We start from the raw sequence: 13824 nt of genomic DNA, 5'->3' as shown, positions 1-13824 counted from the left end.
CGTCTCTGTCCTTATTAGGGTGATCCTATGGGAGTTTATATACAGCTGAATGGGCAGGGCTAATGATGATACATCTGATGATCACTGTTTTCTTAAGTGGAGATTCTTAAAATTCCCACTTGCTAATTGGCTTACCAAAAACTGCTCATCCAACCACTCCAGACTGGAAACTTCTAGTAGTTTTGCAACAAAATCTTGCATCACCCAGAGTCAAATTTATCAGAATGTTCCTTCTGATACCACTTGGGCTAAGAAGGTTGACATGAGATCTGGTGGCCGAAGAAAGACCCAGGCCAACATCTGGGTGGTTATTAAATAAGATTGATGAAATGAATAAAGGATGATGAAAAGGGAGTATATGATGACAAGTTCATTATATCTGGATCTCAGTTGGATAAAATAGTGTCGGGTATTAGATGCAAGGTAGGAAATTGCAGGGGTAAAGTTCAAGTCAAAGTCTCTGCCAATAGGTGGGATACTGATATTTTAATGAAGTGCCAATCGTGTAGGTTTACGGTTAGTGCCCTAGCAAAGCGAATTAGCAATGGAAAATCTCAGCACCATCAACTGAGTGAGATAAATATTGAGGAAACTTAACAACTTTGGCTATGAGAAATTCAACTTACTAACACATCTGTTTGGCACAAGTGAAAGTACAGAAGAAATTCTTCATTCGAGAGACAAAAAGGCTTGAAAATCAAACTCCAAAGGCCAAAAAGACCAAACAAGTGAAAAAAAACAACTGAAAATGAGTCAAGAATATCAGCCTGGTAGCTACTAAACTTTTAGTTTCTTATTTTCAAACCAGGCAACAATGAGTCAGGTGGTACTTGATGATACCCTTCCCTTGAACAAATAATACCCCTTTTTATAAAGGGGGGTGGGGAGGGTGACCAAATCAACCAAAATAATGTTCTAAGAAAAGTTTTTTCCTCGAGTGCCAAAAAAAAAAATATATATACTTGTTGACCTTTACGGTCGTTTTTCTGAGTTTTCACTTTTTTGCACTTCAAACACTAACTACTTTTTAATTTTTTTGCCAATTTTAAAGTTAAATATACCATTGGAAAGAGGAAAGAAAGACGAATATTTTGGTGGGGCTAGATTTTTTCTTAGGTCGACGAGGAACCCGTGATAATCAAATTATACAAATTTGGGAGGAAAATCCCCCCCCTCACCCCCATCCCAGAAAAAAAAGAACAGGAAAACCCTTCCCATGAATTTTTTCCTACTATGGTATACTTTCTGTGTATGAAGCCGTTTTGCAATAGCTCTAAAAATGAAGGAGGAGAAACATTTTTTTATTTTTTTTTATTTAAAAAATTTTTTTTAATAAAATCCAAAATAATATCTGATCACACTCAAATTTTTTCTGGAACATCACCTTATATATATGTATAACATATAAAAATTTCATAAAAATCGGAGCATTATTTCTATATAAGCGTGGGCTCCCCTTAACCAGAGATAAGCATACATCAGTACCTCTTCAAGGAAAGCGAGAGAACCTAAATCTTCTCAGAAACAAAGAGGTAATCCGCAGCAGGGTCAGAGGTGTCTAAAAAGAAGAGACAAAGCATCTGAGACACCAGCTCTGGAAGACGACCGCTAAGTCGCCGAGACGGAGGAAGGGGGTGACTCCTGAATCTTGTAATAGCCTCTGCAACATGTCTTGAAGACTCTTCGGAAGACAATCTTACAGACAGTCCGGTGCCTGTCTGGGCAACAGCGGACCACCCCTGGTAGTATCTCTGAGGCAAGGTTATCTGGGAAGACACTGTTTGGGGGAAAGATCTTAAGAGTTCACCAACAACCGTAAATAACTTGAAACTGAGCCTGAGACTGTTCAGTGCTTCCTCGATCACGTAGAAGGTTCCTTAAAGAGGCAAACAGGGACAAGGTTGGCTTGCTTCATACAATAAAGAGATTCTGACAACTCCGGGAATAGAAAGGCCATGATGGGAAGGACAAGCTTCTGACGGCCCAGTACGTCCTTCGACGCTTAGTCCCTGAATAAATCAAATGACTAGAAGACTTGATTGATCTGTCAACAGAGGAAGAACACTGCTGTTTGGTCAAGAGGGAACGCTGGATCCAGCTTCCCTACTTAAGTAGATGTGTTAAGACTGAGGTCTTATTCAAATAGACTACCACAGAGCTAGGGTCGAGCAGTACTAGGACAGTAAGAGAAACGATTTAGCTCTCTAAAGTATAAGAAACATTCCATTCTTCTTGGGGACCGAGTCCTAGACATCTTCCCAGTTCTTCAAATGGGCCCCTTTGACCTTTATCTGAGGTACTGAGAGGAAGACTAGAACTAAGCTCAGCAGAAGAAGGAATTCCCTTGCACAAGTCATGTTCAGACAGCCACAACTGGAAATCCGACTAAAGAAAGCCGGGCTAAGAAACAACATGGAGGCGTCCTACTGTGTTTCCTTGTCCCGGTAATGGTTACTGTCAAGAGCCCTCGACCCCCTTTTCTTCGAAGATAATGAAGAAGTCATTCAACATGTAAAGATTGAAGCAATGCCCAGACAAAAGGGGAAGTCAAATGCAGGAAGAGCTAGGAATCAGGAGAGGTTGAAGCACAGACTCCTGACTAGGAAGCCCTGTTCTGAGAGACGGAACTAAAAAACTCTCTGGAGTTCGGACGGGGATCTGGAAGAGTGCTTCCTGCATATCCAAGCTCCTATCCAATCGCCCTGGAGAATGGGTGAGAGAACTATCCGGATCGTCTCCCTCTTGACCTTCATCTACTGTCTAAGAGAGAGAAATGAGGAACTGTGGTCATGCAGCCCATCGCATCATCAGGAGCCGAGTATAAGAAAAAGTGTCGAGAGCTCTGAAACAAGTGTCAGAATGGCGTTGTTTGGGAGAGATAGCCCGTTGCAACTGTGTGAATCTCACAGTAGAAGAGAGCACCAGACATCTCCTTCGAGAGAATACAAAAGAAGAGTGGGAAAAACTCTAAAACCATAACAGTCCAAGTCCGTACATGACAGGGCATGGAAACAATCCAAGGCACCGAGCCTCTGGCACTTGGTGCTCTGACACTGGATATTCGGACACTAGACTTTCGGTGGATGGTGTAACAGGCCCAACAAATTACAAAGCTGGTGCTGAATGGTCTCCAACAAAGCGTAGGAGTGGATGAAACCAATGCAGAGAAGCAAAGAGATAGCATCTGTAGTCCCGTGTGTGGCTTTAGGTAACTGATGGTTGGCTTGAAACAGACAGAAGGACAAATGGACGTAGGACACAGGTGGATGCGCAAACATGGGAGTTTGGACATGGATACTGTGTGCTCAGATTGTAGTCACTCGACCACTGTGCACTCAGACACTGGACACTCGGAGGCCACTGAACTTCAGAGGCCACTGAGCACTCGGACACTAGAATACATACGGATGCTCAGAAGTTGGGAGCTTGGAACCGGGGAGCTCAGAATGTGTGAACTTGGAACTTGGGCGCTCCGAACTTTAGAGCTCGGAATTTGGGCGCTAGGAAGTTGGGAGCTTGGAATTTGGGCACTTGGAAGTTGGGAGCTCGGAAGTTAGGAGCTCGGAGCTTAGGAGCTCAGAGTTCACGCGCTTGGAACTTGGGTGCTCTCTGACTCTGTCCAGTTTCAGAGAGCAATGACAACTATTGATGCACCAAAACTGGGAGATACATCTTTACAACGGCTGAGATAAATCCGAAAAAATGCCACTAGCGTCACTAGTCTACAATGTGATCTGTAACTAACCATATTGGGGTCCCAAAAGTCAATGGAGCCTCTTGTCCACACTGGGATCCTTATCTTGCTCACACTGTCCACACTGGGATCTGTAAACCAAAAAAAAATGCACTATGGCCAAGGCAAGCAAAACTTTATGTAAGCCTTTTCAATGGCTGTCCATCAAGACCTGCGGATAACAGGCTCGACTGAGGGGCAACTATCTGGGGGTAAAACCCTTTCAGACTCCCAAGGACTGACAGTATGCCTCCCCCCGGGTTTAGGGGAGTCTGACAGGGACTGGGTTTATGAGATCCGATAGGGCTAGATAGCCACCTCCTCCACTACACATCCATCAAGACACCTTTCCGGTGGGTATCTGCCGATACCTGGGACCGCAACAGGCTTGACTGAGGGGGCAACTACCTGTGTGGAACCCCCCGACCTGGTGGCAGGCTAAGTTTGGGTTTGTATGATGAAAGATGAGTTTGTGTGAATTGAGTATTTAGTTTTTGCTGCTGTGATGTTTTTTTTTTATGTTTTGTATGTCAGGAAGGAGTACACTAGTTAAGTCTGTTTTTTTCTTTTTTTTACTTGGTTTGCTGAGTGTGTCAGGATAGTGTGACTTGCTCCCCCTTCAATCCAAGGTGTAAGTGGTTGCCTACCTTGTGGTTGTGGCATCCAAAAAAAAAAAAAATGTGCATAAGATGATGCAATGGATTTGCTCAGAGGACAAAGGATTAGATTATTATAAGAGAGGGCACTTGATGTGGAGGAGCTGTTGAAAATAGAGGAAGGGATAAGGCAGAGAAGTGGTAAGGAACATAGAGAATGCGAAGCTGCCAGATTGCAGAAAAGAAACAAAGTCACTTGGTCAGGCTGCTTTTCTTCCTGTTCCTCCATATAGGACACTAAACCCTAAAAGGTGCTGATCTCGACACACTTGCCACAAAGAAAGTTTGACAGCAGTTAGAAAGGTGGGAAGGAAGGGAAAAACTAGATGTTGATCTCTCCAGTACGAAGACAGTGACGAAATCCAGAACTGGGTGATGTTGAACAAGTTAACTACCAATCTGAAGAAGTCTAAGAGACCATAGTTGGTGGCAAAACACTAAGGATTTAGGTTTAGAATTAGGTTTAGGTTCTTTTGATAGAAGGGCGGGGGAACTATAGGATTAAGACTGAGTAGAATAAGTTTTGATGAACTATAGTGATAAGGTTAGATAAGTTTCTGTTCTGTAGATTATGATTTATTAATCATATTAAGGTTTTTTTGGGTCACTGTAGTATTACAGTAATAAACTGGGTGGAAGGAAAGTCAAGAGTTTTATTTAGTAACAACCTCTAAATTTTTTCCCATCATACTGCCCCAATTGTGCACTAGAAAAAGCCCCTACAACCTCCCTTGGACTTACAGTTTGCCTCCTCCCACGAATTATGGGGAGTTTGACAGGGACCGTCTGTCTAGGAGCATCGGGGGACGAGTAGTCACCTCCCCCACTGCACTACACTTCACTATAACTAGGTTAACATCTATTAACCAAGACATAAGACTGGCAAAGGTATGGAAAGGGAAGCAAGGGAGCCAGGTGCGGGAGGGAGTGGTAAGACGGCTTGTAGGAGAGAATTGGTGCCAGGCCACTAGAGCTGGTGCCAAGCACATGTGAGAGGGTGCTGGGGGTGAAGCTGGTGCCAGAGATCAGTGCCAGCAAGCTAGAACAGGCAGTTCCTGGTTATCGGCGGGGGTTCCGTTCTGAGGGTGTGATGATAACCAAAAATTGCCTATGACCAAAAATCGGCAATTTTTGGCAATTGTCAGGGATTATCCGCGCCGAAAAGTGCCGATTTTAAGTTATAGGCGCCTCTGTTAGGTATGTATCAGTGCCAATACCCAATTATCGGTGGCGATAAGTGGAAATCGGCGATTTTTGGCACTGAAAATTGCTGATTTTCGTTGCTAGACAAAAACCATAAAACCGGATCACCATTAACTGAGCCCGCTGTTAACCAGGGACTGCCTGTAGGTTCATAGCGTGAGCTGGTTCTTGGCTGTCGACAACGTCAACTCATAGCCGCAAACAAAAACCCCCAACATCCTTACTACTTTCTGCCTAACACTTTCAGTTCTGCAAAGGAAGGGGTGATGGTTATGTCAAAAATATATTTACTCGGAGGCTTCCAGGAAGCATAGGTCCGGTAAATAAATCGTAATTGCAAAAGTTACAGGCTTAATGAAATGGCAAAATACCCAAGAACTACTTTCAAGGCAATTATCAGTGGCTTGCGCGAAGCATATCGCTGATAAACAAATTATACATTGCCAAAATTATTTCCTAATAAAAGAAAATAATGCAATGTTGTAACATCTGAAAAGTACTTTAAGGCAAAACCATTTTCGGAGTCTCGCCAGTAGCCTATGGTCGGTACACAATTCATGAATTGCAAAAGCTTATGCTTAGTGAAAATTCGTAACATAAGCCGATTACTTTATGATGGAATGCCATAACATACAAGAATTACTTTTAAGGCAAAACTATCATCTACGGCTTACTAGTAGATTAAGGCTGTAAAACAATTCATCAATTGCAAAGGTTATGGCCTAATGAAAAGCCTAACATAGACCAATTATTTTATAATGGAGTGTTGCAACACTCGAGAATTACAGTACTTTTAAAAACAAAACTACTGTATCTTCACCAGCTCGCTAGTACAGTAGTTTATAGCCGGAAAACAATTCAAAAATTGCCAAAGTTATGGCCTAATGAAAATGTGTAACATACAATTTACTTTTATGATGGGATTTCGTAACATCCGAGAATTACTTTCAGGGCAAAACTATTATCGGCGCCGTCAGAAGCCTAACAAGTAAACAAACCATAAATGCAAATGGTGTCGTTTACCGGCGGCTCAATGATGACTGAATCAATGTAAAACAAAATAAGAGAAATCTCATCCTGAAAGATTTCAGCTTGAAGGCTACAATATACGCATTCCAATGGTTGATTTAAAGAATCCTCCATCGGAATCCGGTAAAATAACCGGAAAATAATGAAAAAAGCTGCCGCCAGACCAGCCATGGACAGCAGGAAATGAATGAGAACTGTTTGTTAGGTCGTTCCAATATTCCATTAGCGGGACAGGCTGATCACCTACATAAACTATATTGAAGCGCTACCCGCAAGATTTTAAATCCAAGCTGTCGTTCAAGTGGAAACTATAGCTATGTAATTACTTGGTAAGTTACTTATATAAAACTGGCATTTTTAATTTTCTCTGAAAATAAAACTGATTTAAAGCTAATTGCTTACCAGTCTATACTGACACAACTACAAAACATTACTCTACTTCAGTTTGGATATCTCTCAGCAGCTAGTGGCTAGAAGTTATAAACTATAGTAAAGATAATGAATGGTCTCCACACATGCTCTTTTTAAGATTTAGCAAACAATGTTCATGGGCTGAAAATTATTTTTATCTATTCATGTTTCCTTCTAGTTCCCTCAATGAAAAATTTTCTTCACACAACATACCTGTATGTATGACGGTGCCCACGATCCAACACCTGCTGGACATCTCATGACATGGTTAATCAGGAAGAGGTGATCTTGATGCACAGCAACTCTTTGCAAAATAGCTACAAGATCAGTTAACCACTGTCTAGTAACACGTACAAATTGGTGGTCCTTTATGCCCTGTCTTTGAAAAGCAAAAAGCACACTGATACAACTTTTTAATTTCTTGATATGAGGCTGCAGGTGATGACTATGCTCCTTCCTGTTACTTGTTGATACTCTGGCATTTTTAGGTAGCTGCATAAACTCTGAACAGTCACTTAAGACCTTCTGCATATAATTTTCCACCTGAAGTTTTGACAATTCTGATGCATACGCATTAAGCGCATACGAATCTGACAGGATTTCACGTAACAACTTCAGCTGCTTGGAAACATGACTTGCAATTTCATCCTTGTAGATGGCTTCTTCATACTCGTGTGTTGCTGTCAACAAACGATTATCCTCACACTCTGCTTCTTCAGTAACAGTTCGCTTCTCAAGCACCCAAATATTCTTTTGCTGTTTTTTGTATTCATCCAAAATACCTGACAGTTCTCGCTGTGTGCTAACAAGAGCTGTCCTTGCACGTAAGTACCCTAGAACTAACTGATAAAATTCCAACTGAACAATATTCCTCTCCTCATCTATAAACTGTGATATATAAAGCTGATTTTCTTCTAATTCTGTATTTTGATACAGAGATGTAATCTGTATTTCTGTAAGAGGCTCCACAGTTACTTCGTCAGAAAGTGTTATCTTTGTTTTTTGGTTTGGGGCACTTCTTGCTTCTGAAAGAGGTGCTGGACTTTTTACATCTTCATGAAAGTACACCGACCCTATTGTTAATTTATCGTCCAACTCCGGAGCAGTTGCTCCTAAATTACTTTCACAAACAGAATCCCCTTCAAAAGCAGGAGCACTTGCTTCATCCTGAACGAAAGGCCTAGTTGTTTCGGTATTTTCTAATTGATCTTGCAACATTAACTCATGAAGTTGTTTCTGCACTTGTATATATGGTTCCATAGTATCTATGGTACGTTGTAACTGGGCAAAATTGGAAACCTTGATATCTGTTACATTTGATGAGACATCGCCATCCATCATTTGAGGAGCATCTATACATAGTTCAAGGCTAACATCACTCTGTATGGAAGACTCGTATTTCTGGCCCTCGGGGTTTTTAAACGCCTCATCTTTTCTTTCCTCTGACTCTATATCTGTAGATATGGAATCATTTTCAATTACAGATTCCTTGCCATCCACATCCAAAGTCTGAGATGATGCAGATATATTATGACATACATCAGGTAGAGGCATGTCTTCGTAAGTAGTATGAAGAACCTTCATGGGATCCTCCTCCTCTCCCCTTACATATTGATCTTTTTCTAATGGCAGACATTTTTCCTCCAACACTTTCTGAAAAAGAAACACCTTCCAGAAAAAATATTTCACAGTTTCAAAGTAAAGTACACATAAAAAAGATTTCACAGTTTCAAGTAAAGTACTCATAATTAAATAATGAAAAGTTATTCATGAAATACCTTGACCAATAATCAATAATGCCAAATGGGTTACAATGAAGAAAAACCTAAACCACATAACTGATGACATGTACCCTTTCAACTGGGCATGAACAAAAGGCCTTGGCACATCAAGCAACTGAAGTTCAGTCACTTGTGATACTATAATCATAAGAACACACAACATAAAAATGTGATGAAAGTATAAAGCAATTAACCCATAAACGCCGAGCCTATATTTACAAAAGTGTCTGCCGTATGCCGGCGGCGTTCGGGAGTTAGCGCCGAAGCTGAAAAAAAGTTTTTTTCCAAAAATCACAGCACGCTTAGTTTTCAAGATTAAGAGTTCAATTTTCGCTCCTTTTTTATGTCATTGCCTGAAGTTTAGTATGCAACCACCAGAAATGAAAAAAAATATCATTATCATATATAAATATTGGAATATATGACAGCGCAAAAAAAATTTCATATATAATTGTATACAAATCGTGCTGTGAGCAAAACGGTTAAAGCTAAAGAGTTATTTTTTTTTCGTTGTATTGTACACTAAATTGCGATGATTTTGGTATATAACAAATTGTAAAACGATCAAAGCAACACAGAGAAAATATTATCACAAAATGATGCATGAATTCGTAACGCGCGGACATAAAAGATTTTTTCAAAAATTCACCATAAATCTAAATATGGTGCTAGAGACTTCCCGTTTGTTGCAAAATGAAAGTATTGATTGAATATTACTCGAATGTAAGTGTTTTAGCTTATAATTGCAGTTTTCAACCATTTTGGTTGAGTTAAAGTTGACTGAAGGTCGAATTTTTTCTATTTTTCGTGATTTATATGAAAATATTTCAAAACTGATAAAAGTTACAACCATGAGTTATTTTTTGTTGTATTCTACATGAAATTGCACACATTTTCATGTATAACACTTTATGTAACGCCTAGTAGAAAATGGTGTGAAAATTACGACAGTGACTAAAGAATTTCTGAGATTGTAAGAGCCTGACGCCGTCTCTTCCAAACACGTGTGTTCGTCGTCCATCGGAGTGGCTAAACGTTTGGCGTCTTCACAAACAGAAACATACACACAGTTTGATACAGAAGATTCGTTGGAACATTATGAGTACATGATTAGAATGCTTGCATGGCAATGCAAGTAGTGGTGATTGCACATACATCAAGACAACAATGGTTAGGGAGAAACAGATGGAAATATTGTATGGTTGAAATAGTGTTCCTTTAGAGAAAGAAAACGACAAGCTCTTGTTGTCTTGTCCGCTCCGATGGACGGCGAACACACGAACACACACTTGTTTGGAAGAGACAGCGTCAGGCTCTTATAAGATTTTCAGCAGAGTTAGCGCGGACGTAAGGAAAAAGTTTTTTTTTAGAAATTCGCCATAAATCGAAATATTGTGCTAGAGACTTCTCGTTTGTTGCAAAATGAAGGTAAATGATTGAATATTACTAGAATGTAAGAGTTTGAGCTTACAACTGCATTTTTCGACCATTTCGGTTGAGTCAAAGTCGACCGAAGGTTGAAATTTTGGCACTTATTGTGATTTATATGAAAATATGTCAAAATTGATAAAAGCTACAACCATGAGTTATTTTTTGTTGTATTCTACATGAAATTGTGCATATTTTCATATATAAAACTTTATGTAAAGGCTAATAGAAAATGGTGCAAAAATTATGACAAAGTGACTAAAGAATTTCTGAGATTTTCAGCAGAGTTAGCTGATGCTTTCTTTTGGGGTAAGAAAGAAATTCGCGCATGCGCAGCTGGGTCACGCTTGTAAACAAAACAACAGTGTGATCCGTGAACTCCCAGCATCCCTCAACGCACGTGAATTAAAATTTTCCGCAAACGAGGCCTATAAGTATTTTTCCGCGAATATTTAAAAAAATTTTTGTAGTCAACGTATTTTACGTCCACTTGGCACCCGACAGACAATTTTTGTCAATGTAAAATACGTCCAGTCGGCGTTTAAGGGTTAAGTAAACAACTGGATCATGATTATTTCTTTAACACAGACCTTAAGAGATGCAGTAAAAGTTAGTATAGCCATGTAGTACCATCATTACACGCTACAGCATGATGCTTAAACATTTTAAGGCAAACTGTTTAAAAGATTGATATCTAATAAATAATAAACAACAAAATTGTCTAATCCAGAAAGTACAAATTATTCAGATACCTTGGAGCGTGTTCGTTTTTTTCGTACAGCTTCAGCCATTCATCTGAAAGTTCCTTCTTTGTCTGCCTCTTTTAAACTGCAGAGAAGAACCTGAAATTTGCAACAAAATACATATTAAAACAGATTTCATGTACAGCTTTTGAAACTGGCACCTCAACTTACCAGATTTTGTTACCTATCAGTGTGCTGTTGAGTCAGGAAAAACAAAATGAAAATTTCTGATTAAATTAATTATTTGGATATTCACCTATTGTTAAAGTTAGCTTACGTCTTCACTCTAGTAGGTGCAATTGGCATTAAAAAAAAAACACGCACACACACACTTGACTAACCAAGTAGTACTGACTCTGTAATCACCTGTTTCCCACCAGGTGGAATTGGAATGTTATGTTCTTGTCAGAATTCTTCATGACCACCCACTAAGATGCGGGAGGCTGGGTGGTTTTCCACTTTAACAGTAGGTAAGTATCCAAACAATTTTATCATAAAAATTTTCATTATTTGGAATCAATCTTACCTACTATTAAAGTTTGCTTACCACCACATGAATGAGGATGGTGAGTTAGTGCAGCCAGAGATAAAAAAAACTGTTCCGCCAAGTGAACAACAAGCTTTTAATGGGAAAAAAGGCCTTCTAAACATTTCCTGCCTGTTGTGATCTTTACAGGTGCGTAATAATGCTAAGCGCTGGAACACAGCAGGCTGTAAGGCCTACATTAGTGAGACTTGTCAAGGCTTCTTACAGGGGAAAAGCAGGACTATCTCGTAGAGTAGTAGTGACTCCTGTGCCTGAGTGAAAGCCCACAACCAGCAGTCCAAAACAGAACAACAACCACCCTTCAGATGTGAAGGGTGTAACCACCTGTGTGTTGTACCTTCATGTTCCCAAAATGAATTTTCATTTTAAAATTATTTTTGAATACTTACCTGAACCCTACCAACATTGAATCTTATGACACTGAATACAAAACATAAAAAATAGCATATATGAAGCGGTCCCAGTTCTTGGCGGGCTTAGGTATCAGTGATCGGTTGTATATGATTAATGGCGGCCGAATATTGGCAATTTTCATGCCAAATTGCGTTTCCGCTGTTAGCACTGACTAATTGCTGGGTATTAGCACGATGCATACTAACAGAGTGCCGATAACGTGCCAAATTTTCGGCAAAAAGCCCAAAAATCAAGAAAATTTTCAAATTTTATTTATCATCACACCATAAGAACAGACCCCAGTGTAGGGACTGCCTGTATATCTATACACATAATACAGCTGTATAACTGCACCTATGCAGGCAATTTAGCCTATACTTTAGCAAGTGCATCGACTGGCCTATTAGCAAAAGTGGGGAGGAGGAGGTGCCTATTAGCTCTGCAGGTATTCAAAAATTAATTTCGTGCATCATTATTCCTCTGCCTGCAGAACTAATATTTGCAAGATTCCCAACATTGAAAATTACATGACGAGATGCAATTAATGGCACTCAAACAGGCTTTGTTGTAAGATTCAGATGTATCTTAAAAGTGACCTTAGGATTCAGATGCATCTTGAAAGTGACTTACCAAAACTGACAACGCAGGCTTGTGATGTCGCAGAAAAAGACAATGTGGCCGATTGTCGGTTAGTCACTATGTCAGTCCGTCTGCATAAGTTGGCCAATTAAGCTACACACCTGGTCAGACAACCACTCTCTCATGCCCCCTCCTCACAGACTCAAAAAGCTCAATCACCAAGTTTTTGAATTAAGGCAAGTGGCAATGACTGATATGTCATGTGAACTGGCAACTGTCGAACTTCCAAACACAGACATACATCTTTTTCTCTCCGTCCAGGTATGCTTGTCAGACCTCCATTTACTGACATCCCATTCATACAGCTTCTTATGCACTGTACATCCCAGCATACATGTGTGGGATAACAGAGGCTTTTATTCACACAGCTTTCACGTTATCTAATCTTACATGCGAAGAACAAACTCACCTGACCATCACATTGCCTCTATTACTCTAGTAAAAGGAACAGGGGAGAGAGTGGCAGATGATTGGGTTATCACACCACCAGAGGAACAATGGGACCAAGCTGATCTTATAGAATCTGTCCACCATTGTACATCTCTTGAAGTATGCCTTGGTTTGCAGACCACTGTAGAGCTGATTAACAGCTCTCCTAGAGCCTGGCCAGAAGACTACTGCTGTTTATGTGGCTAGAACAACTGGTTACTTAGCAAAAGATCTAAACTTATTGTAGAATCGAACCACATTATGGCGAGAAATAATTTCTATCACCAGAAATAAATTCCTCTAACTCTTCAACAACCGGCGAGGGCTAAAGTACTCGGGCCTGCAGGTGCTAGGCCACAGCTCTACGCTAAGCAACTGAAAGAACTCTCTACATCTCTTTAAGTAATGTTTACTTAAAAACACTGGCCGATCTCCATGTAGCATTTAAAACTGACAGTACTGAAACATTACCAAAATAACTTGTGGAAGTAGAATAGCCCTAATATCTATGGACCTTAGTCTTTAGAAGAAGAGGTTCATTCTACCTACAGTACAGTGTTGATTGAGCCCACAATGTACCTCTCAACAAAGGACCCAGCCCATTCTTGGAAAATGACATGAACTGTTTCTTAATGATACAAACAGATCTAGGTCTCTACTCTACTGATTTAACCCTGTCTGGCTCTTGACCGCCAACAAATGCTGCTAATGAATGGATAACATATTCCCATGGAAGAACTCTGGATTCAGTCTCAGTTTTTGCTCTAAATTCTGGCATATATGAAACTACCAAATCTTCTCTCTTCATTGCCACAACTGATGAAAGAGCATG

General features: G+C 40.1%; 1 protein-coding gene across 2 annotated transcripts in view; it reads right to left on the bottom strand.

Annotated features, from left to right (window-relative positions):
- Epg5 (ectopic P-granules autophagy protein 5) overlaps positions 1-13824 on the bottom strand; it is a 474230-nt gene that overhangs the window by 439989 nt on the left and 20417 nt on the right. Inside the window, exons 2-3 of one of the 2 annotated variants that reach the window (XM_067119916.1) lie at positions 10994-11083; positions 7246-8685 (exon numbers count right to left, since the gene is read on the bottom strand). In XM_067119916.1, coding sequence (XP_066976017.1) covers positions 7246-8685; positions 10994-11032 — 1479 coding nt within the window. In that variant the 5' untranslated portion in view covers positions 11033-11083. Of the gene's footprint in view, positions 1-7245; positions 8686-10993; positions 11133-13824 lie in introns of those variants that run through there. The other variant, XM_067119917.1, reaches the window with a different exon arrangement.

The sequence above is a fragment of the Macrobrachium rosenbergii genome, chromosome 17, assembly GCF_040412425.1.
Source record: "Macrobrachium rosenbergii isolate ZJJX-2024 chromosome 17, ASM4041242v1, whole genome shotgun sequence".
Lineage (NCBI taxonomy): Eukaryota > Metazoa > Arthropoda > Malacostraca > Decapoda > Palaemonidae > Macrobrachium > Macrobrachium rosenbergii.
The sequence above is the reverse complement of the archived record's forward strand: the minus strand, read 5'-3'. Positions and strand labels throughout refer to the sequence as shown.